Source organism: Neoarius graeffei, chromosome 26, assembly GCF_027579695.1.
Source record: "Neoarius graeffei isolate fNeoGra1 chromosome 26, fNeoGra1.pri, whole genome shotgun sequence".
NCBI lineage: Eukaryota > Metazoa > Chordata > Actinopteri > Siluriformes > Ariidae > Neoarius > Neoarius graeffei.
The window spans coordinates 1,347,119-1,372,374 of record NC_083594.1 but is presented as its reverse complement, the minus strand read 5'-3'; the positions used below and the strand labels follow the sequence as shown (position 1 = coordinate 1,372,374).

General features: G+C 40.1%; 2 protein-coding genes across 4 annotated transcripts in view; one reads left to right on the top strand and one right to left on the bottom strand.

Moving 5' to 3' along the window:
- The window catches only part of lrp1aa (low density lipoprotein receptor-related protein 1Aa), a 181,188-nt gene extending 175,381 nt beyond the window's left edge, over positions 1-5,807 (top strand). Inside the window, 3 exon segments of the mRNA XM_060910723.1 lie at positions 3,528-3,672; positions 3,890-3,949; positions 4,461-5,807. Coding sequence (XP_060766706.1) covers positions 3,528-3,672; positions 3,890-3,949; positions 4,461-4,601 — 346 coding nt within the window. The 3' untranslated portion in view covers positions 4,602-5,807.
- A 1,339-nt stretch (positions 5,808-7,146) lies between these two features.
- Positions 7,147-24,920, bottom strand: LOC132874040 (E3 ubiquitin-protein ligase DTX3L-like). Of its 3 annotated transcripts, none has more exons than XM_060909908.1 (12): positions 23,580-23,645; positions 23,375-23,447; positions 21,833-22,000; positions 21,239-21,461; positions 20,978-21,093; positions 19,344-19,406; positions 19,144-19,203; positions 18,271-18,360; positions 10,886-11,644; positions 9,160-10,794; positions 8,436-8,653; positions 7,147-8,311 (listed from the first exon to the last, which is right to left on the bottom strand). In XM_060909908.1, exons 1-12 carry the CDS (start codon positions 23,621-23,623, stop codon positions 8,242-8,244), a joined length of 3,519 nt encoding a protein of 1,172 aa, XP_060765891.1. In that variant the 5' UTR covers positions 23,624-23,645; the 3' UTR covers positions 7,147-8,241. The 3 variants fall into 3 exon arrangements, with proteins under 3 accessions (XP_060765891.1, XP_060765892.1, XP_060765893.1); XM_060909909.1 differs by lacking the exon at positions 23,580-23,645 and adding an exon at positions 24,870-24,920 and having other exon boundaries at positions 7,148-8,311; XM_060909910.1 differs by lacking the exon at positions 10,886-11,644 and having other exon boundaries at positions 7,148-8,311.
- Positions 24,921-25,256: the final 336 nt, after the last annotated feature.

Here is a 25,256-nt window from a genome sequence, read left to right as displayed (position 1 = left end):
TCTACACCTGTTCACACCCCCTCTACACCTGTTCACACCCCCTCTACACCTGTTCACACCCCTCTACACCTGTTCACACCCCCTCTACACCTGTTCACACCCCCTGTACACCTGTTCACACCCCCTGTACACCTGTTCACACCCCCTGTACACCTGTTCACACCCCCTGTACACCTGTTCACACCCCCTCTACACCTGTTCACACCCCCTGTACACCTGTTCACACCCCTCTACACCTGTTCACACCCCCTCTACACCTGTTCACACCCCCTGTACACCTGTTCACACCCCTCTACACCTGTTCACACCCCCTCTACACCTGTTCACACCCCCTGTACACCTGTTCACACCCCCTGTACACCTGTTCACACCCCCTGTACACCTGTTCACACCCCCTGTACACCTGTTCACACCCCTCTACACCTGTTCACACCCCCTCTACACCTGTTCACACCCCCTCTACACCTGTTCACACCCCCTCTACACCTGTTCACACCCCCTCTACACCTGTTCACACCCCTCTACACCTGTTCACACCCCCTCTACACCTGTTCACACCCCCTCTACACCTGTTCACACCCCTCTACACCTGTTCACACCCCCTGTACACCTGTTCACACCCCCTGTACACCTGTTCACACCCCCTCTACACCTGTTCACACCCCCTGTACACCTGTTCACACCCCCTGTACACCTGTTCACACCCCCTCTACACCTGTTCACACCCCCTCTACACCTGTTCACACCCCCTCTACACCTGTTCACACCCCCTCTACACCTGTTCACACCCCTCTACACCTGTTCACACCCCCTCTACACCTGTTCACACCCCCTGTACACCTGTTCACACCCCCTCTACACCTGTTCACACCCCCTGTACACCTGTTCACACCCCCTGTACACCTGTTCACACCCCCTGTACACCTGTTCACACCCCCTGTACACCTGTTCACACCCCCTCTACACCTGTTCACACCCCCTGTACACCTGTTCACACCCCCTGTACACCTGTTCACACCCCCTGTACACCTGTTCACACCCCCTGTACACCTGTTCACACCCCCTCTACACCTGTTCACACCCCCTCTACACCTGTTTACACCCCCTGTACACCTGTTCACACCCCCTCTACACCTGTTCACACCCCCTCTACACCTGTTCCCACCCCGTGTGTACCCCGGCTAAACTGGAAGCTATATACCTGCAATATCTGTTAGCTACATTAGCATCATTAGCACCAGTCTAAACATTCCTTCCTAAACCTTTCCCCTCGCTCCTTCCCCAGTAGCAGCCTCCTCTCTTCTCCTCAGGTCTGGCAAATTTGGCTCGAATTGGCTGCGGTAACGATCGTTACCCTTCTGTACCTTTAACGTCTTTCTTTCTCTCTTTTCTGTCTTTTGTTGGTTTTAAAGTGTGTTTCTTTACTGTGGTTTATTTCCTGTTCCTGTCTCCACGCTGCTCCCTAACGTTTGTGTTATAAACCTCACTGATCTGCTGCCTCGGATCCGTCGTCAGGGTTCATCTGAACACGAGAACCGATCAGATCCTGTTACTGACTGGGATGTGTTTTTATCCCCAATCTGGTCTTCATGTAGAGCGGGTTGTCTTTTTAAACCCGTTTATCAAAATAACCCAATAACAGTCGCACTAAATACACGTCTCCACCAAGAACTGGCTTCATTTCATCAGCTTTTTATCTTTCTGTGAAAGAAAACCTTCAGTTAGTAATAAATTCTGATTGGCTGGGAGCGATGTGGATAAATATCACCTGCATATTTACAACAATTATCATCTAAACTCTGATAACAAACTGCTTGTTAAATGCCATTGAGTTGTAAAAAATTGTAAAATTATCCAATTTTGTCGTTTTTTTTCTTCAGTGGGAAATAATTCATGTTGTCAGTGTGCTTTAAATGCAACACGACTGTTTTGTGATCAAACTTTAATATCGTAACACGTAGCATTAATTATAGAAATGTCTTCACGTATAACAAGGTGTCATTTAATATTATTTTATTGTTTTCTTGTCATAAGTTTGTTCACTAAAGAATAAAACACAAAGCTTAAGAAGCTCAAACATGAACTGTGGATGTTGGGAAACTGTTGATGACATGGTGCGTGGTGGGCGTGTCTTCGCAGGTTTTTCTTGAGCTCAATTTTGTTTTGTGTATTGTTAGTTCAGTCACATGACTGGATCTCATACTTTAGGGTTTAACAATGTATTTGATGTCACACAGATTTAGTCATTCAGGAGACAAACAACATTTAATTAAAGCAAATAACGACCTTCAGATAATGTTCTTACATTTTTAAAAAAATCAATAAATAATAACTATGGGACATTCCACCGAATGGGTGCCATTTGCTTGTTGTACCACTCCCAAATTAAACTTAATTTGTTATATCTTTTCAACACTGATTATAATAACACACATATTTAACTATTCAAAATGTGTATTGGTCAACCTCAGGCTACGTTACAAGGTTTGGAAGTCAAGAATGGCTGCATTTTTTTCAGTCCTGTTACCAAAACTCTGAAAGTAACAGGACTGAGTTTTTAGCCTAGGATTAGCTAATACATGGAATTAAGCCACATGGCGTCATCGCTAATAGCATGACTACACTTAGCACATTCTAGTGATTTACCAAAAATCTGTATTTTTAAAATAAACAAATATCATCTAAGAAATAATTTAAGTAACAGGACAGTATGTTGACATTGACCTTATCAGTCAAAGTTAAAAAATCATCAAATATACAGAAAAGTAAATGAGAGAACTACCTTTTGGTCTTCCCATGGCCTTCAGAAGACACAACTGATGTAACTTCCTGTTGAGCATGTGATTTATGGAATGTTCCAAATTTGTCAGATGGGGTAATATATTTGGGTAACAGGACTGAGTAAAAACCCAGGGACACGACTAAAATGTGTATTTTAACTAAGATATTGTGGATTTCTTATAAAAAAATATATATTTAAACCATGGATAGGATATGGAGTCACACAACAGTGCAAAAGAAATGCTGTTTCTGAAGGATTTTAATCATAATATTTCATAGCTAAGTATAAAGTTAGAGTGCGGGGACGGGTAACACATGCTATTTTTCAGTGTTTTAGGTAGTTTTTATTAAGCCTTACAATTATATATCTTAAATTTGAAATCAGATCAATGTGCAGGACATTCTGTGTAATAAAGAAATGTATTTTAAAGTACATTTTTATGTGCATTTATACATATAATTTTCTAGGGACGGAAATGGCACCAATTTGGTGGAATGGCTCTTATACCCAGCTCTTGGTCGTTCACTCAGACTTGCTCTGTATCTCTGTATTTTGATAAGGGCTGGATTTTTATTTATTTATTTATTTATTTATTTATTAGTTAATGTTTGTTTTGCTTGAATTCAGGCTTTTTCCCTGATTGTGGGTGGCGCCCCCTTGTGTTGTGGCTGTATTGTTTTGTACAATGTGAAGTTTTGCATTGTGTTTTTCCTGAATTCAAAACCTTCCACCTTTTTCCATCCAGCGCTAAAGGATTCCAGCACCAGAGAATGACAAACGGAGCCATGAACGTTGAAATCGGAAACCCGGCGTATAAAATTTACGAGGGAGAACAAGACGATGACGTGGGAGAACTTCTGGATTCTGATTTCACCCTCGATCCAGATAAGGTGAGGCTTGCTGGTAAACCTGGAGCTGAGGTTCGGGTTTACTTACAAGAACATTTATAAATTTGAAATGGAGTTGGGGTGGGGCTAAAGCACTGTTTATTTTTTAGAAAATTTTAAATAAAAAGTGACTTATTTATTTCAATGGAACTTGAATGAATAAATAAATAGACATGAATAAAAATATATAAAAAATGAATACATGTTGTATGTCACTCAGAGTTTTGCTAAAAGTCCCCACACAGGGGAACTTAAAGATTCCACACAGGACCCAGAACCGGCAAGTTCTTTCTTTTTTTTTTAATTAGTTGTTTATAGAATTCATTCTGTTACTAAAGCAATCAACTTTGTAATGATGATCACAATGTTAATTAAAAAAATCATTTGATAATTCAGCCTTCATGCTGTATGTGCGATCGATGGAGTGTTATAGCAGTTTTTTATTTAAATGCTTACAATAAATTCAATAAAATTGATCTTTTTTTACGCAGCAAAAATCACATAATTATAAGTGATTATGAAATAACGGCTCTGAGATTCTGATCTTTGTGATATTTGTGATAAATGGATGAATCATGCTGAAGAATTAAAGACTAATTCATATAAAAATGATCCAAATACAAACCTGGAGAAACAGCTGACTATCAGGCGAATGCTAATTTGTGCTAATTCACCGTTCTCCTTTAAGCTAGCGCTGAGCTTCACTTTGAGCTTCTGCTTTTGCGGCTCTCCAACGTTTTTGAGGAATTAAATAATTTTTAAAATAAAACATGTTTTGTTTTTCTTCTTAGCCCACTAACTTCACGAATCCGGTGTATTCCTCACTGTACATGGGAGCCCAAACCAGCCGTAATTCCCTGGCAAGTACGGACGAAAAGAAGGAGCTGCTATCACGAGGAGACGAGGAACCGCTCGTGGAAGCGTTAGCATAGACTCACTGTTGATTTTTATGGTCCGTATCATTCAAAACCCACCCATTTGCCTTTTTATGAAAACAAACAGAAAGAATAGAAAAGCAAAGCCCCCAGGAGGAGAATCAGATGTTCTGCGTGAACACTGTGTAAAATATACAAAATGAAGGACTACTTTTGTATGTGACGCAGTATTATATTTTGTTCTTCTACGATTCTTCAGATCAGAACAAACAGAGAGAAAAAAGCAACAATTTTCTACATTTTATTTTTATTCTCATCCCAACCTTTTAACCTTTATAGCCACTACCTCTGTGTGAAAAGAAAGATAAAAAAAAAAGTCAGTATGAAATAAATTGGAACAGTTTTGATTTTTATTTTTGTATGAATTGTATAGAGAAAGAATATTGTTCCATCTCAGTATTGCGGAGTGTGTGTGTGTGTGTGTGTGTGTGTGTGTGTGTGTGTGTGCAGGTCAGAGCCGAGCTCCAGGTTAAAGAAATGTTGTTTTTCGCACAAACAGAATATTAATGATGTGTGTAGCACGTGTGTAACATCAATTTCATATTTACAGTTTCTTGATTTTATTCTGTGCATCTAAACGTTAAGAATTTTGAGAATCATCGATATGTTGCAGAAGCTTTCATGGTACAAATGTTGTAGAAATCTACATCTGCAGGACACTGTGTGTGTGTGTGTGTGTGTGTGTGTGTGTGTGTGTGTGTGTGTGTGTGTGTGTGTGTGTTTCCTCAGTTAATTTTTACATGTTAGAGCTTAATTCATAAAATGGGAAGTTTGTGACATTTTTATAGATTTATTACAGCAAGAATTCAGAATTTGTGCTTTTAAATTGTGCCTTTCTCTCTCTCCCGTCCTGTGTTTGATTGATTGATTGATTGATTGATTGATTGATTGATTGATTGATTGATTGATTGATTGATTGCTTTAGTTTGAGATTTCAGAAAGCTGATCATCTTACACAAACAGTAAAAAAAAATCTCCTTCTCCAGATTTTAAGCCCAAAATATAATCTTGTCACTTTCAGAATTGTTGCTAACTATAATTCATGCATTTTTATTTTTAATGTGCATCTTTTTTTTTAATGACAGCTTTTATACTACAGACTGCATGAAGGCCCAAACCTAGTTCTGAAATCAAAGTCATGTATTTGCTGGAGTACTTTACAAACTAAATAACATTTGTTATAAATAAAACATCTTAAATCTGTATTGTTTCAGCATTTTATTTAATTATATGGTGGAAATTTCTGTCACACTTCTGACTTTGTTTAAAAATTCATTACTTGTCACAACAATTGTGTTTTCTTCGTGCATTTGGGAATAGAACAGAATCTTTTTTTTTAATCTTTTTTGCACAAGAAAAACAAGATTACGTTTGCCATTTCCATACAGGATGCTATTAAAAAAAACAACAAATAAGGTAAGATAGAATAACAAATATTATTCTATCCACATTCACTGGATATGAGCAATCGCGCGCTCTGATTGGCTACTCTACTACTAGGATATCAGCTCATATACCGTAAGTAGAGAAAAACAAAATGGCGACACGTGTTGCTGAACCAACCGAGGATAAAATAAAAACTCTACTTGAAAACAAAACCACAAAAAATACAAAAAAAGCAACAAAAAACAAAGTATTTGATGGTAAGAACGTATCTTTTTTTTTCAAGAATTATTATTATTATCACATTTTTCACAAATTGCTCCTGTCATTTTGCCGGTTTGTTTACATTCTAAGCGGAAATGATTTTGTCAGACGTTTTGTACAAAGTTTTTATTATTTATTGAATTTGCTAAAGATAAAATGCTCTGTTTCTCAAAATCCAGTGAATGTGGAGAGAATAAAACAGTTATTCCACTCAATCTCGTCGTACACGGATTATAGAGAACTCGGTGCTACGCGCCTCGTCACCCATCAGCTCATGTACGACTCGATTTCATGGAATAACTGTTAAAGATAAAACAGCAGTGAGTAGCAATAAAGTGATGAGACGTACAGAAATCTAGCAAAGTATCAATGAAGTAATAAACATTATGTCCAATATAAACCGTCTATAACGGAGTAAATCGTTTCAACTGTGTCCGGCGGGACTCACGAGTGTTTTTCGTCTTTAATTTCCAGAATAACTCTTTTGTTCTTAAGACACTGTGTTTAATTTCAAAAACCCTCTTCCTTCATTTGCACCCAGATTTAATTTAACATCAACTCCAAGATGATCTGAATCGACTAAGTTCTCAGCATCATAAGCGATTATTACAGCCCCTTCAGTTGACTCCACCTCCTGGCCACGCCCTGGGCTCTTTCCCCACCTTTTTCTCCACATTGTTGCCATTTATTTGGTATTATGATGTAAATTTTATGACATGAACAAATTATGGTTCTTGGTTCCTTTTTATTATTTTTTTATTGTAGAAATAAGTCATGGATCAAAATTTGAGACATTTTCATAAAATTTGTGATTTATTTTTATGTATAAACTTTGTGTCATGTTATGAAAGTAAATTACTTTATTTGGACTGCTCACCATTCCAGGATCTAATATCATACAAACAAAATGAAAACATGAGAAATTATATGGTATGATTGGTTTTATGATTAATTAAATCTTTGCCAAAATAAAATCCATCACTTTAAATTACACATACAGTAGTTAAAGGTTCTGAGTGCAAGAGTTGAATTCTGGGTAAAATGTTCTGTTTCTGTTGGAGTTTGGAGATGTTTCACTGCTGCGCACAAACACCGTGTATCCTGTGTGTCAATGTTTTGCTGAGATAAAAAGTGTCCTGCATTTTATGATTCCAGAGATCGCTGACGGAAGCGAGCAACAATATCACATGGTCACCGTGGGGTGTGTTTGAGCTACTTTTAACTAAAACAAGTCGGTGAGGGCGAACATGGCGGACTCGGCGCTCCCTCCAGCAGAAAAGAAAAAGAAAGCTGCCTAATGAGTGCAACTGTCAGATAGAGCAAGGTTAGAGGACGCGTCATTTTTCTGGACAGATAACTAAATCATTCTAGCTAGCACTTAGCTATCTTAGCCTTAGAGTGCATGGGCTCGACTGAACGGTAGCGAGTATGGAGTTATCCACCTAATGTTTTGATCTTACAGAGAAAGACATGCGAACACAAAGGCAGGAACAGATAAAAGATATATTTGTCTTTTGTTTCACGGATCGATTCTCGAATGTCAACCACAAATTCCATCCCTGCGACTCAAAACTCTCCGAGGTCGATGCAGAGTCACGATGTTTTCCGCGCGTCGCCATCTTGGTGTGACGCAGTTCCATAGTTATGGTAATTAGTTAAAGCTCCTCCCTCACGTTCTGCTGTTTCTGTAAGGCCGTACTGTTTATCTCAAGAGGAAGGAAAACGGTCCCAAAATGAAGAAAAGCGACCCTCAGCACATCAAAATGATCACATCCCATTCGTCCACATGATATTGTTCTTGTGGGACAAAGGAAAATGAGCACAAAAGAAAAAAAAAGTAAAATTTTCAGATGACTTTGCAGTCAGCACCTTTTAATTACATTATTCATTTTAATATACTTTGACTCTACAATCTCATTCTGTCCTTTTTTATTTTAAAATATTCAAACTGTGTGTCAGTTATAACTTCAGAATTCTGCATTTTTCATCTTTACTCGATGCCTTTGGCCTTCAGCTCTTCCTTCACCCGTTTTAAGTAGTCAGGGTCTGGATAGCCGTAACTGTGGAAAGAAGAAATTCATGTTACCTTTAATATTCTGGTGTGTGTGCTTAAGTGTGTGTGATGTACGGTACGACACAGTGACTCAATATTTATAGAATTTATTTAGCAGTCACTCTGCTTACCCTTGAGGTCCACCGTGTGTATTCGTCTTGTGAGGAATGTCGTTCCAGATGACCATATTGTCTGCTCCAGTTGTTCTGGAGACTCCGACAGTGAAAATGAGTTTCTGCTTAAAAGCCCTTCTCAGCAGTGAGAGCACATGGTTTCCTTCAGCATTGTTCGGTAAATACGCAGTGCGAAAAGTCCCAGAGTAATGTTCTCCAGGGTTTGGATGTTCATTCTGAATAATAAAGTTGTACAAAATGGGATTAGAGCTGTAACATGAGTAAAAGAAAGACAGTGTAGAACAGAATTACAGGAAATAAAAATAAACACAGTGATGCTTTGTAATATGTTGTAGTTAGATCATGCAACCTGCATCACCTGTTCACAGTAATTACAGTACAGTATATTACTATTGTTCTGTCAAGTACATGAGTTTTGAGGACACACAGATTCAACACAACTTCACTGACTTCCTCTTTCCATTTCTCTCAAGGAATCCTAAAGTTTCTTCCGTTACTTATCACCTCGAGTACAGGTTGATAAATGGTTACAGTAATATTCTGTAATCTTAATCACAAATCACTGAACTCTGACACAGACAAATGGCAGATGAACATTTATTGATTTTTAAATCTAAATATGTCAGATCTAATATTGTGTCTTTATTCTGATAATTAATCACAGTTTGCTAGAGTTGAGGTGTCGGATAATCATTAAGAAAAATAAAGAATGTTCTCTTACTGTCTGAATGCCACTGGGTATGTTGTAAGAAATGGTGATTGTGCCACAGTGAGGAAATCCAGGGAGCTCTGGGTACCTGGAATGTCTGACATCCATTTTTCCATCCGGCTGGTTTCCTTTTAATATCCCAAAGACTTTCTGACACAAAGGGCAAATTTTTCCTCTGCTCTGGATTGACCGTTCCAGACACTCCTCACAGAACTCATGACCACAGTCCAGTTTTGTCTTTTGAGTAAACGTATCCAAGCAAATCGGACATTTATCTTCTTCACTTTCATTATATTTTTTCTTGATACCTCTTGATTTTTTAAATAGTTTCTGGACAATATCAGAATTTTGTGGTATGGTTCCACCTCTCAGGTCAGGACCATGTGCCCCTCTTTTCACATCCAGCCCCATTTTTCCTCTCTGAATTACATGAATTTTTTCTTTACCGTTTTCTTTTGCTTTATTTGGGAAATCTTGGTTAAAATCAGACTTCTTCTCTGGCCCATTTCTGAAGTCAGGACCATGTGCCCCTCTCTTCACATCCAGCCTCATTTGTCCTCTCTGAAACCCACTTGCCTGTGGAAAATCCCGTGGATATCCAAGCATTTGCTTCGTCTTCTCATCAAATACAGGATGTCCAATAATCTTCTCAATAGCATCTATAGCAGGAATGAGATGCTTTGGCAGTCCAAAAAGTTTCCAGCTTCCGTTACTTTCTCCTCCACCAACATGGGCATGGTGAGGGCGAATTCTTTCAAATGCCCGGGACACTCTTGCAGTGTAGGAAGGATTTTCAAGTTCACAGGTGACTGCTGATTTGACTAGCTTTTGGTAGAGACGAGTTAAGGCTCTGAGAGCGTGAGCTTCAAGATTGACCTGCTGAGTTCCTCTGGACTGCGCCGACACCTTAATCAGTCCTTGGACAGGTTCACCATCAATCCGAACTCCATATTTATCTTCAATCTCAGTAATCTGTTTCTGAAACACAACCTTCATCAGACGCCAGTGTGCCTCATCCATCTCAACTGGAGCTTGAGTGTCCTTGATGTCCATGTCCAAGTTCTGAGCGGCCTGCATTGAAGTCTCCCTGATGTCACTCTCAGTGTTATGTGACTTGCTGGGGATAAATGATGTTGAAACACCTTGATCCAAATGTAACCTCTTTGCAACCACTGATGTTTTTTCTTTTGGCCCAAACAGCAGGTAGTTATTTGCTGACAGACTTAGCACGAGCTTGTGCTGTTCATTTGGAATATTACGCAGTGTCTCTTTCATAATATCAGACTCCATGTGTTTTTGAGGGACATGAACAAATTCGAGAGTCTCATTAATATTCTGTACAAGATCAGAAAACTCCTTTGTAGCTCTACTGACAGGATCACTCTCGCTCTTCTCATTCGTTTTCTCAGCAGAGATTGAAACATGACTTTCTGCATTTATTTTAACTCCAAACTTCTTCTCAATTTGTTCCACTTCCTTCCTGTAAGCTTGGTTCAGGTACCAGTACAAAAAGAGAGGGACAGTAAGATCACGAGAAGCTCTGGACATCTCAGTGTGTCCTGCATCATTAGAAGCAGCTTCAGCATCCTTCTTGAGCTGAGATGGAGTTGTTTCTGGATCAGTCGTGGCTGCATCAGGTGTGTTCATCTAAAAAATATGGAAATACACATTTATCAACTTTATTGAGAGCCAAATTATAACTTTTACATTTTAATGTTTACATTTCTAGGATTAGAACCTTCATCAGACGCCAGTGTGCCTCATCCATCTCAACTGGAGCTTGAGTGTCCTTGATGTCCATGTCCAAGTTCTGAGCGGCCTGCATTGAAGTCTCCCTGATGTCACTCTCAGTGTTATGTGACTGGCTGGGGATAAATGATGTTGAAACACCTTGATCCAAATGTAACCTCTTTGCAAACACTGATGTTTTTTCTTTTGGCCCAAACAGCAGGTAGTTATTTGCTGACAGACTTAGCACGAGCTTGTGCTGTTCATTTGGAATATTACGCAGTGTCTCTTTCATAATATCAGACTCCATGTGTTTTTGAGGGACATGAACAGATTTGAGAGTCTCATTAATATTCTGTACAAGATCAGAAAACTCCTTTGTAGCTCTACTGACAGGATCACTCTCGCTCTTCTCATTCGTTTTCTCAGCAGAGATTGAAACATGACTTTCTGCATTTATTTTAACTCCAAACTTCTTCTCAATTTGTTCCACTTCCTTCCTGTAAGCTTGGTTCAGGTACCAGTACAAAAAGAGAGGGACAGTAAGATCATGAGAAGCTCTGGACATCTCAGTGTGTCCTGCATCATTAGAAGCAGCTCCTACTACAGTTTCACAAAACTCCCTGTAGAACTCATCAATTTCAGCAAAAGATCCTGAAATGTGTAACTTAGTTCCAACCTGCTGTTTTCTAAACTTCTTCATGAGCTTTGAGTGAATTTCTGGGGAAAAGTTTTCTGTATCAATTATGGCAGTCACAGTCATGTTGACCTAAAAAGAATATAAAAATATGCTTTTACACTTGAAGGCAAAAGTAATATTTAAAACATCATCCAGTATATAAAGCTGACCTAAAAATTGATGATATCGAAGTGTGAAAATAGTACATGTGGATTTATACCATATTATTAATACTGTATAGGCTTGCAACATTCATGTGGCCTTGATGTCAATTTACTCCTTTTAATAAAAAAAGCTCTTTTTTTTAATAATGACAAGAAATTACCTAGAAGCCATTACATGGCATTAAGCACTGTTATGTATTAATGATGTATTTTACTGTAAAATACTGTAAATAAACTCAATCTGCACTTGCATCTGCCTCCACTACCAATCCACGAGATCATGTGGCACATCATTTTAAAAACTAACTAATATTAATAACTAAGTTATTTATGAGTACAAAACTAAAGCCCTACCCCTCAGTTTCCCATTCCACATCTGCAATTTCCTGCCACACTCTCATTCAACCAGGTCTCCTGGGAGCTCCAGGCATTCATTGATTCCGGGGTAGAAGGAAACATCCTGGATGAGGCCCTCACTCAGTAGATCAGCATTCCCTGAGATCCCCTTCCATCTCCTCTTCTAGTCAATGCCCTTGACGGCTGGCTGTTATTCAAGGTCACTCACCAGACTCTGCCCATTCACCTTCTTTCAGGGAACCACAGAGAATCGGTGAGCTTCCACCTCATCTCCTCTCCCAGCACCTCCTTGATCCTTGGACACCTCTGGCTCTCCTTACACAATCCATCAGTGGACTGGGTTTCCAGCAAGGTGGCCGGCTGGAGCCCTCACTGCTACCACCATTGCCTCTCCTCCACCAGATCTCCCCCTGGGCTTTCACTTACTTCACCACCCTCCAAAGACCCAAATCTCTACACAGTCCCTGCATTCTATCATGACCTGGGAGAGGTCTTCAGTAAATACCGAGCCCTGTCCTTACTTCCACACCATCCCTACAATTGTGCCATCAACCTCTTCCCTGGGTATCCTTACCATCTAGCCACCAATATAATCCATCCCAGCCGGAGAGGGAAACCATGGAAATGTACAAATGTGACTTCTTGGCTGCTGGCCTCATCTGCCCATCTTTGTCCCCTGTCGGAGCTGGGTTCTTTTTTTGTTGGAAAAAAAGATGGATCCCTGCACCCCTGTATTAACTACTGTGGCTTGAACAACATAACCAGAACAAGTACCCCCTACCATTCATCAGCTCCACCTTTGAGCCTCTACAGGGTGCCACCATCTTCACTAAACTTGACCTCCACAATGCATACCACTTAGTCCGGATTCGGGAGGGCAACAAGTGGAAGACTGCATTTATCACTCCTCTGGGCCACTTTAAGTACCAGGTCATGCCTTTTGGGCCCACAGTCTTCCAGAGTCTAGTCAATGACATCCTCCAGGATTTTATCAACCAATGTGTGTTTGTTTACCTAGACAACATCCTCATCTTCTCCTGCAGTCCCCAAGAGCATGAGATCCAGGTATGCCACATTCTTCAGTGGCTGCTTGAGAACAAGCTTGATGTCAAGGCTGAGAAATGCAAATTCCATGTCCCCTCTGTCTCATTCTCCTGAAAAGGGGCCAGGCCAAGGCAGAGCCTGAGAAGACACAAGCCGTTGTGGAGTGGCCCATGCCTGGCTCCCACAAGCAGCTGCAGCAGTTCCTGAGGTTCGCAAACTTTTACTGACACTTCATTCAGGATTACAGTCGGGTGCTCACAACATTGATGCAGCTCACCTCCACCCTCAAACCCTTCCAGTGGATTCCAGAAGCAGGCCTTTGAGGATTTAAAGAGGCAATTCACCTTTTCCCCTGTTCTCCACCAACCTCATCCTGCAAGGCAATTTGTGGTGGAGGTTGACACTTGTGACTCGGGAGTGGGAGCAGTCTTGTCCCAGCATTGTGAATTGGACCACAAGTTACACCCTTGTGCCTTCTATGTGCTGGCTTACCCCCACTAAGTGTAATTATGATGTCTGCAACCGAGAGTGCCTTGCAGTGAAACTAGCCTTGGAAGAATGGAGAAATTGGCTGGAGGGGGTTAAACAGCCTTCCGTGGTCTGGACATACCATAAGAACTTTGAGTATATTAAGTCTGCCAAGCAGCTGAATTCCCACAAAGCTCGATGGGCCCTATTCTTTGGGAGATTAGAGTTCACCATCACTTATTGCCCTGGTTCAAAAAAATACCAAACCTGATCCCCTCTCCTGTCTTTTCTCCTCTGAGAACCCCTCATCCAACCCTGATACCATAGTCTCCCCCAACTGGGCAGTGGTGGCACTCACCTGGGAAATCTTGAGCATTATCATCAAAGCCCAGCACACTCATCCTGACCCAGGCAATGGCCCCCCAGGGTGACTGTTTGTCCCCAACTCAGCTTACTCCAAGGTTCTCCAATGGGCCCATATCTCCTGGTTCACCTGCCACCTCAGCTCCAGCCACACATCATCATTTCTCAAGCGGTATTTCTGGTGGCTGTCCATGGACACTGACACATGGGCCTACATGGCCACCTGCTCAGTATGTGCCTGCAGCAAAGCCTCCTATCAGCCTCCAGCCAGCCTACTGCTCCCTCTCCCTGTGCCCAGCCACCCACAGTCTCACATTGTGCTGGATTTCATCACCGGTCTCCCCCCTTCTCAAAGGAATTCCATCATCCTAACCATCATTGACCTTTTCTCCAAGGCCACTTTGTTGCCCTTCCCAAGCTTTGCTCTGCCAAGGACACAGCCGAGCTCCTCACCCCACCCACGAGGATGAGATTGCTGTGCCTTCATTCAAGACCCACCTACGCTGATGCCAGAGGATCTGGAAGGACACTTGAATGACTCTCCTCCACTCCTCTGATCACAACCAGTACGTGGCTGACCAATAGAGGGCTCCTGCCCCAAATTATCAACCTGGTCAGAAGGTTTGGCTCTTTGCTCGGGACATTCCGCTCAAGGCCCAATCCAAGAAGCTATCCCCCGGGTCCCTCTGAATTTAGAGTATCATTAATCCCTCTAGGGCAGCACGGTGGTGTAGTGGTTAGCGCTGATGCCTCACAGCAAGAAGGTCCGGGTTCGAGCCCCGTGGCCGGCGAGGGCCTTTCTGTGTGGAGTTTGCATGTTCTCCCCGTGTCCGCGTGGGTTTCCTCCGGGTGCTCCGGTTTCCCCCACAGTCCAAAGACATGCAGGTTAGGTTAACTGGTGACTCTAAATTGAGCGTAGGTGTGAATGTGAGTGTGAATGGTTGTCTGTGTCTATGTGTCAGCCCTGTGATGACCTGGCGACTTGTCCAGGGTGAACCCCGCCTTTCGCCCGTAGTCAGCTGGGATAGGCTCCAGCTCGCCTGCGACCCTGTAGAACAGGATAAAGCGGCTACAGATAATGAGATGAGATGAGATGAGATGAGATGAGATACAGATAACCAGCAGAGTTGTAGTTATAATCAGAAATAAGTGTTGCCAGGCAAAACAAACCACGCCTGGTAGCACTTATAATGAATATGAAGGAAGACGTCATGAAAAAAATGATTTTGAACTTTTTGGTGACCTTGACCTTGTGTGTGAACATGCTTAATCAGAACACACACGTACTGCTCTCACTCTGTACTGCGCAATTGTTCCACTTACATTCTTACAGTACGATGATATAGTGGCTAGCACCTCTACATGAGGCAGTAGCCATAAAAACCTTGACCGAATGACCCCCAAAATGTTGGAGGTTCTATTTGAGACCAATGCCCATCTATCCTGAAAGTTTCATGAAGATTGGTCCAGCCATTTTCCCGTAATATCGTTAACAAAAAAACAAAGAAATAAACAAAGAAATTCCACCGGAAACAATACCTTGCCTCGCTTACTCCATAGCAGGCGAGCTAAAAAGGACCATAAAATTAATCATTTCACTTTTCCCTGAGAGGGAGCTCAGTTCTTGTCTTCCAACAAAAAAAAAGGATTTTCCACAAAGTCAGTGGCATTTTTGTGAGTTTTTGTCCATCTGCAACCATTTTTGGACAGTTACCTTGATGATCTGTCATTTTCCCTCCATTATTATTATTATAGGATTTCTATCACAGGCCTATTTATGACAAATAAACAGCTGTATGGTCTGAGTGATGTTTGGCGTAGTCAGTTCATTATGATCCAGCTGCCTAAATAATCACTAATATTAAACAATCAATACAAGAAATCTGAGCACAGTCCTCCACAATGAACACATTTCATTTCCTCATAAATCAGTCACTTTACAAATATCTCAATAAATTTCTAAAAATGATTCAAAGCAGCTGAAAAAATATTCTTAACCAAATTTACTCCACTAAATTTTTGTACAGTTAGGTCCATAAATATTTGGACAGAGACAACATTTTTCTAATTTTGGTTCTGTACATTACCACAATGAATTTTGAACAAAACAATTCAGATGCAGTTGAAGTTCAGACTTTCAGCTTTAATTCAGTGGGTTGAACAAAATGATTGCATAAACATGTGAGGAACTAAAGCATTTTTAAACACAATCCCTTCATTTCAGGGGCTCAAAAGTAATTGGACAAATTAAATAATTGTAAATAAAATGTTCATTTCTAATACTTGGTTGAAAACCCTTTGTTGGCAATGACTGCCTGAAGTCTTGAACTCATGGACATCACCAGACGCTGTGTTTCCTCCTTTTTAATGCTCTGCCAGGCCTTTACTGCAGCGGTTTTCAGTTGCTGTTTGTTTGTGGGCCTTTCTGTCTGAAGTTTAGTCTTTAACAAGTGAAATGCATGCTCAATTGGGTTGAGATCAGGTGACTGACTTGGCCATTCAAGAATATTCCACTTCTTTGCTTTAATAAACTCCTGGGTTGCTTTGGCTTTATGTTTTGGGTCATTGTCCATCTGTATTATGAAACGCCGACCAATCAGTTTGGCTGGATTTGAGCACACAGTATGTCTCTGAACACCTCAGAATTCATCCGGCTGCTTCTGTCCTGTATCACATCATCAATAAACACTAGTGACCCAGTGCCACTGGCAGCCATGCATGCCCAAGCCATCACACTGCCTCCGCCGTGTTTTACAGATGATGTGGTATGCTTTGGATCATGAGCTGTACCACGCCTTCACCGTACTTTTTTCTTTCCATCATTCTGGTAGAGGTTGAGCTTGGTTTCATCTGTCCAAAGAATGTTCTTCCAGATCTGTGCTGGCTTTTTTAGATGTTTTTTAGCAAAGTCCAATCTAGCCTTTTTATTCTTGAGGCTTATGAGTGGCTTGCACCGTGCAGTGAACCCTCTGTATTTACTTTCATGCAGTCTTCTCTTTATGGTAAATTTGGATATTGATACGCCTACCTCCTGGAGAGTGTTGTTCACTTGGTTGGCTGTTGTGAAGGGGTTTCTCTTCACCATGGAAATTATTCTGCGATCATCCACCACTGTTGGTTTCTGTGAGTGTCCAGGTCTTTTTGCATTGATGAGTTCACCAGTGCTTTCTTTCCTTCTCAGGATGTACCAAACTGTAGATTTTGCCACTCCTAATATTGTAGCAATTTCTTGGATGGGATTTTTCTGTTTTCACAGCTTAAGGATGGCTTGTTTCACCTGCATGGAGAGCTCCTTTGACCGCATGTTTTCTTCACAGCAAAATCTTCCAAATGCAAGCACCACACCTCAAATCAACTCCAGGCCTTTTATCTGCTTAATTGAGAATGACATAACGAAGGAATTGCCCACACCTGCCCATGAAATAGCCTTTGAGTCAATTGTCCAATTACTTTTGGTCCCTTTAAAAACAGGGTGGCACATGTTAAGGAGCTAAAACTCCTAAACCCTTCATCCAATTTTAATGTGGATTCCCTCAAATGAAAGATGAAAATCTGGACTTTATGTCCATGTCCATTATATAACTATAACTTGAATATGTTTCAGTAAACAGGTAAAAAAACAAAATTTGTGTCAGTGTCCAAATATATATGGACCTAACTGTACAGTGGTGCTTGAAAGTTTGTGAACCCTTTAGAATTTTTTATATTTCTGCATAAATATGACCTAAAACATCATCAGATTTTCACACAAGTCCTAAAAGTAGATAAAGAGAACCCAGTTAAACAAATGAGACAAAAATATTATACTTGGTCATTTATTTATTGAGGAAAATGATCCAATATTACATATCTGTGAGTGGCAAAAGTATATGAACCTTTGCTTTCAGTATCTGGTGTGACCCCCTTGTGCAGCAATAACTGCAACTAAACGTTTGCGGTAACTGTTGATCAGTCCTGCACACCGGCTTGGAGGAATTTTAGCCCGTTCCTCCGTACAGAACAGCTTCAACTCTGGGATGTTGGTGGGTTTCCTCACATGAACTGCTCGCTTCAGGTCCTTCCACAACATTTCGATTGGATTAAGGTCAGGACTTTGACTTGGCCATTCCAAAACATTAACTTTATTCTTCTTTAACCATTCTTTGGTAGAACGACTTGTGTGCTTAGGGTCGTTGTCTTGCTGCATGACCCACCTTCTCTTGAGATTCAGTTCATGGACAGATGTCCTGACATTTTCCTTTCGAATGCTAATAAATGTTCACTCTATATGTACATCATGATTGAGTTCTGACTAAATTCATGACTAAATGTTATATTTACCTTCATCTGATTCGCAAGCTCTCCCGTTATGAGGTTTTTTGATCGTTTCCTGTATGTTGTATCAGAACTCTTAGACGCTGATGAAGACATCTAGACAAAAACACACACTGTAAGGCCACACTCCGTAAAATCTACATTAACACTGACCAGGATGTATTATTAATTATTCTATCCACATTCACTGGATATGAGCAATCACACAATCTGTTTGGCTACTCTACTACTAGGATATCAGCTCATATACTGTGTGTCGAGAAAAACAAAATGGCGGAGCGCATCAAGTCAGATATATCACTTTATTATCAGCCATTTAAAAGAAACAGAAGTAGTTAAAAGAATAGAGATTCCCCCCCCAATATCTCCTGTTCCACACTCCACCCCAGTCGGTGGCGGTAATGGGCCTTTAAATTGGTTTTCCAACCACCAAAAAACCCTGAAGAAGAAGAAAATGGCGGAGTGTGTTGCTGAACCAACCGAGGATAAAATAAAAACTCTACTCGAAAACAAAACCCCAAAAAATACAAAAAAAAGCAACCAAATATGGAATGAAAGTATTTAATGGGAAGAACGTATCTTTTTTTATTTTTCAAGAATTATTATCACATTTTTCACAAATTGCTCCTGTCATTTCACCCATTTGTTTACGTTCTAAGCGGAAATGATTTTGTCGGACGTTTTGTATAAAGTTTTTATTTACTGAATTTGCTAAAAATAAAAATGCTCTGTTTCTCAAAATCCAGTGAATGTGGAGAGAATAAAACAGTTATTCCACTCAATCTCATCGTACATCTCGATGCTACGCGCCTCATCAGCTATCGGCTCATGTACGACTCGCTTTTGTGGAATAACTGTTAAATGTATTGTGATATTAACCTCTGTAACATCTGCAGCAGCGGGATGATTTTTTGCTTCTTCATCTGATTTATTCCAGTCCTGCAAATAAAAATATCGTATAACACACACTGTCTGTGAATCTAACAATACCATCAAGAACAAACAGTAAAAACTTACACTCACTAAAGTTAGTGTTCAACCTGATAATACTGATGATTCTTTAAGAAACTGATATTAACCTGTGAAGCAGAAGAGAGGCGTGCCCGATCCTCCAATGGCTTCTGATCCAATGTATCCAGACCCTGTAATATAAAACAAAATGCAGAATTTTATATGGAAAATTCTGTGCAAATTGGAAAGTGCATTTGCTTTGCTTTCAGTATCTGGTGTGACCCCCTTGTGCAGCAATAATTGCAACTAAACGTGTGCGGTAACTGTTGATCAGTCCTGCACACCGGCTTGGAGGAATTTTAGCCCGTTCCTCCGTACAGAACAGCTTCAACTCTGGGATGTTGGTGGGTTTCCTCACATGAACTGCTCACTTCAGGTCCTTCCACAACATTTCCATTGGATTAAGGTCAGGACTTTGACTTGGCCATTCCAAAACATTCACTTTATTCTTCTTTAACCATTCTTTGGTAGAACGACTTGTGTGCTTAGGGTCGTTGTCTTGCTGCATGACCCACCTTCTGTTGAGATTCAGTTCATGGACAGATGTCCTGACATTTTCCTTTAGAATTCGCTGGTATAATTCAGAATTCATTGTTCCATCAATGATGGCAAGCCGTCCTGGCCCAGATGCAGCAAAACAGGCCCAAACCATGATATTACCACCACCATGTTTCACAGATGGGATGAGGTTCTTATGCTGGAATGCAGTGTTTTCCTTTCTCCAAACATAATGCTTCTCATTTAAACCAGAAAGTTCTATTTTGGTGTCATCCGTCCACAAAACATTTTTCCAATAGCCTTCTGCCTTGTCCACGTGATCTTTAGCAAACTGCAGACGAGCAGCAATGTTCTTTTTGGAGAGCAGTGGCTTTCTCCTTGCAACCCTGCCATGCACACCATTGTTGTTCAGTGTTCTCCTGATGGTGGACTCATGAACATTAACATTAGCCAATGTGAGAGAGGCCTTCAGTTGCTTAGAAGTTACCCTGGGGTCCTTTGTGACCTCGCCGACTATTACACGCCTTGCTCTTGGAGTGATCTTTGTTGGTCGACCACTCCTGGGGAGGGTAACAATGGTCTTGAATTTCCTCCATTTGTACACAATCTGTCCGACTGTGGATTGGTGGAGTCCAAACTCTTTAGAGATGGTTTTGTAACCTTTTCCAGCCTGATGAGCATCAACAACGCTTTTTCTGAGGTCCTCAGAAATCTCCTTTGTGCCATGATACACTTCCACAAACATGTGTTGTGAAGCTCAGACTTTGATAGATCCCTGTTCTTTAAATAAAACAGGGTGCCCACTCACACCTGATTGTCATCCCATTGACTGAAAACACCTGACTCTAATTTCACCTTCAAATTAACTGCTAATCCTAGATGTTTACATACTTTTGCCACTCACATATATGTAATATTGGATAATTTTCCTCAATAAATAAATGACCAAGTATAATATTTTTGTCTCATTGGTTTAACTGGGTTCTCTTTATCTACTTTTAGGACTTGTGTGAAAATCTGATATTGTTTTAGGTCATATTTATGCAGAAATATAGAAAATTCTAAAGGGTTCACAAACTTTCAAGCACCACTGTATGTCATATGAAATGGCAAAATTTTGTAAACATTTGATACATGAAAAAAGAAAATTTGCTTTTTTCCCAGTTTAATGATTTAGGAAAGGAAAATATGAACAGAGATTTACCTTCAGCCTGGAAACTTTATCCACAGACTTTGGTGCATCTTCCAGAAAGTCTACTGTGGCAGTTTTATTGGGAAACTGCTTGAATTTTAAAGTTGCAGTTTTTATTCCCTGTAAAGCTGTTAAGAAATGTGGAAAATACATTTTAAGTATAAAATAAAAACAAAATGACAAATTTGCTCATGATGTTGTTTATTTTTACCGTAACACTGATAAATCCTATTCAGTTTCCAGAATTGCAACAAAATAAAGGCAGTTTCTCACCAGTTGATGGCGTGATCTCCACCTCTGCAGTGCGTCCATCATCGGAAAGCTGAAGTCCTTTAATAGTGCATTCAGAAGACTGCTGAGAACACCAGGACTGAAGAGCTTTTTGCAGATGAGCTTTCCACCTTGAAGGTATTTCTCCTTCCCAGTGCACTTTTATATAAACCTTTGCAACATCCTGAGGTGCTGAGGGTTCTAGTCCATCGTTATCTGTTGGATCCTAATGTGTTTTTTTAAAGGCAGGAATAAATGTTATAATATTTGCAGAATTCCCATGATCCAGTTATTATGAAACATACAGTAGATATTTAGAGGAACACTGAACACTGTCTCAACACGCTTTTACTGATCAAGCTGCCTGCGCTTTCAGAGCATGGTGGTGGAACGTCTCTGTATCTCCATCATCATTACTCCTGTGGTGTTAATGTCAATAAGAGAAGAAACTCATTTCTTTCAACAAACTTCTTTTACATTACTGACCATCTGAACCAATTTCCTCTCAGCTGAGAAAAAAACAGTGAAAATTTACACTCGCTAAAGTCAGAGTTTAGCCTGATAATACTCATGATGCTTTGAGAAACTGACATTAACCTGAGAAGCAGCAGAGAGATGTGTCCGATTAGCCGCCACATACAGATCCGATGTATACAGATCCGATGTATACAGATCCGATGTATACAGATCCGATGTATACAGATCCAATGTATTCAGATCCAATGTGTTCAGATGCAGTGTGTTCAGATCCAACGTATTCAGATCCTGTAATATAAAACAACATACAGAATTTTGTTTGGAAAATACTGTGCAAATTGGAAAGTGAAATAATCACATTTTATATCTAAGGGATAAAAAATAATCTGAGTCTTAACATTTCTGTAGTGATGGCTGTATAATGCCTTCAGTTCTGTGCTGTACAGCTGTGTTAATGCAGAGCGCTGCATTTCTTTTTCATTATCTTCATTTTCATTATTTTCATTATATTTTCACATCATAATACACATCATATCTAATTTTTGGTTTTGCAGTGAAAATGTTCAGTTTATGATATTTAGCGTGTGTGTGTGTGTGTGTGTGTGTGTGTGTGTGTGTGTGTGTGTTAAAATTTAGGAATTTAAAGCCTTTATTTTTCACATTACATTAGAGCACAGTGAAATTCTTTCTCTCCATTTAACCCATCTGAAGCAGTGAAAACACACACACACACACACACACACACACACACACACACACACACACACACACACACACACACACACACACACCCTCTCTCACCCAGTCATGTGTTCACTTATTTACTCCCTCCCTCACTCATTCAGTGACTAAACCCAGTGGCTTTTCTTCTTCACACTGTTGGAGCTCCAGTTTTATACTGTTCAGTAAAACAGAAACAGTATAATTGTGTGTTCACGTCCCTGCTCTAATACTCATGCAAACCCAGACTGCTGCTGTTCCGCAGCAGGTTAATTACAAACAGCTAGTTTGATGTTCTTTTGTAAATACAAACAAACAAATGAATAAAAATTGTCACTGCGAGTTACCAAATATTGTATGCACTGTCATTTAAATAAAAATTGTAAATCTTTAAAACGAATGAAGCAAAGAAACAATAACAGGCAGGGAGCTGAGGTTTATTCAGGTATCGCTTGTTGCACTGTTTTTGTTTTTTTTTATTTCAGGAAATATTTGAGAAGGAACTGCATAATGAATATTGTCCCATTATTATTATTATTATTATTATTATTATTATTATTATTATTATTATTATTATTATTATTTACTGACAGTTTTGTCAGTAAATTACTGTGTATTTACAGTATGTAAGCTGTGTCTGAATCTACAGTATTGTAGACTACATACTGTAAATACACAGTAATTTACTGACAAAACTGTGACCAGTATTGTGCTGTAAATTTACAAGAATACAGTAAAGAATTGTACATTTATTTCTAGTAAAATACTGTAATTCTAAAATACAGTAAGGAACTGCAAAAATTCCAGTACTTTGCTGGTGAAGCTGCTGCCAGTTAATTACTATAAATTCACAGTGAAAAGTTTTACAGTGTTTAAACACATTTAATACAATAAGGAAAGATAAAGTTTAAAATAAGTTTATATTATTAAAGGGATACTTACATCAGTTGAATTTTGGACGTCCATCGGCTCGTGCATGACTAATGAAAGTTTATTTCCACTTCTAGCTTCAGATCTGGAATCAAAATCATTTAAAAGAAATCAATCCATTTCCTGATTTTCCACCATTTTCTTTATGATGGTGTGTGTTACTGATTAAACTCTCGGAAAACTGTTCAGAGGAGGAGTGTAAGAGAACTTTACACACATCATCAAGCAATTAAGGACAAAAGGCATGCTGTCCAACTCCATTCCATCAGCAGGATGAGGAAGTGTTCAGGATCTAACAAGAAAACAGAAGCAGGATCTCTTCCTGATCACTGTGTCCAGCTTTACTGACCTGCACACTCTCTATTTCTGTCTCACATTCATTATTAACACTAAAGCTTTTAGTTTGTCCACCTAAATGTCGTTATAGTATTTTAAAATGACTGTCAGTCAGTCAATCAATCTTTATTTTTAAAGCACATTTAAACAACACCGAGGTGTTTCTCAAAGTGCTGAACAGACGTAAAAACAGGGACCGGGATATAGAAACTGCTGAACAAAATAGTATTGAGATCCTAAAATATTAAAAATGAATAGCTACAGATAACCAGCAGAGTTGTAGTTATAATAAAAAATGGACCATAAAATTAATAAAAACCAGTTCAGTCAAGCACCAAAGCAAGCTGACAATGTCCAACTAGTTAAATGCTCGTGAAGATGTTTTTAGCTGAGACCTAAAAGTCGTTACCGAGGTTGTGGAGCTCACTTGAAACTGTAGGCTGTTCCACAGCCAAGGAGCAGCAACCACAAGGACACGGTCCCTCATTCATTTCAGCTTGGATCAGGGGATGACCAGCAGCAACTGATCAGAAGATCTGAGCCTTCGGTTGGGGGCATAATGAACCGGGAGCTCAGCAAGATAAGATGGTGCTAAACCATTCAGGGACTTATAAACAATAAAGTTTTAAACTCTACATTTTTCAAGCAGCCAACGAGGGGAGGTCAGAATAGGTGTAATGTGCTCAGGCTTACACTTTCCCATTAATAAATCTCACGGCCCTGTTTAGTAGGTACACATAAAGAAGGAGAAGAACTGATACCACTTTATAGTGAATTTCAGCATGAAGACATGAGTCATGTTTTCATTCTCGGTTTTGCTATGGAAAGGTTTGACCTCCTCCAGCAGTCCCAGCTGACAGAAACAAATTAATCTGTTTATCAAACTCAAGACGGCTGTCAAAAGTGACCCCGTGACTCCGAGCATGATGAACAGATAACAGCAGAAATGTGAGCCAGTCTGTGTGTCGGGGCCTCAACCGCCTGGAGGAACTCAAGAGTCAAGAAGCAATAAAAAGTCTTTCACCAAGAGTTCAGCAGGACAGTAGACATGGATACTGAAGTGCCCAACTAAAAGAAGTTTGTCGTGTTTAGGCACAGTATCTCTCCCAGAAACTCTCATTCAGAAATCAAATCTTGAAATAAAATGTTAGATTTCGGTGAAGTTACTTACAGACAGTGAGTGCTGCGTCACAGTGTGTCCTCTCTGTTTATACCCACTTCACATTTCACAGAAAGGGAAACTGAAAGTACTTTGCAGAAAGCTGATGGGCAGAACTTTTCATTGGGATAGCAGTGAGAGGAGCTGAGTGCGCTGCTGAGTTGTGGACTCTGATTGGTCAGAAGGAGTTGAGTGATTCTCTCTGACAGCAGTGCAGGTTTATACAGGCCGCTGCAGTAAGGATTATCCCACTATTATAATAGTGCTGCTAGGTTTCATATCATACGGACATTTTGTTTTTCATTACTGTATACTTACTTTTGCAGCCGCCTGTATTAATGCACTCGTTCTGATACATTATCGTTTCTATAGTAACAGCTCACCCACAGGGGCGTGTCC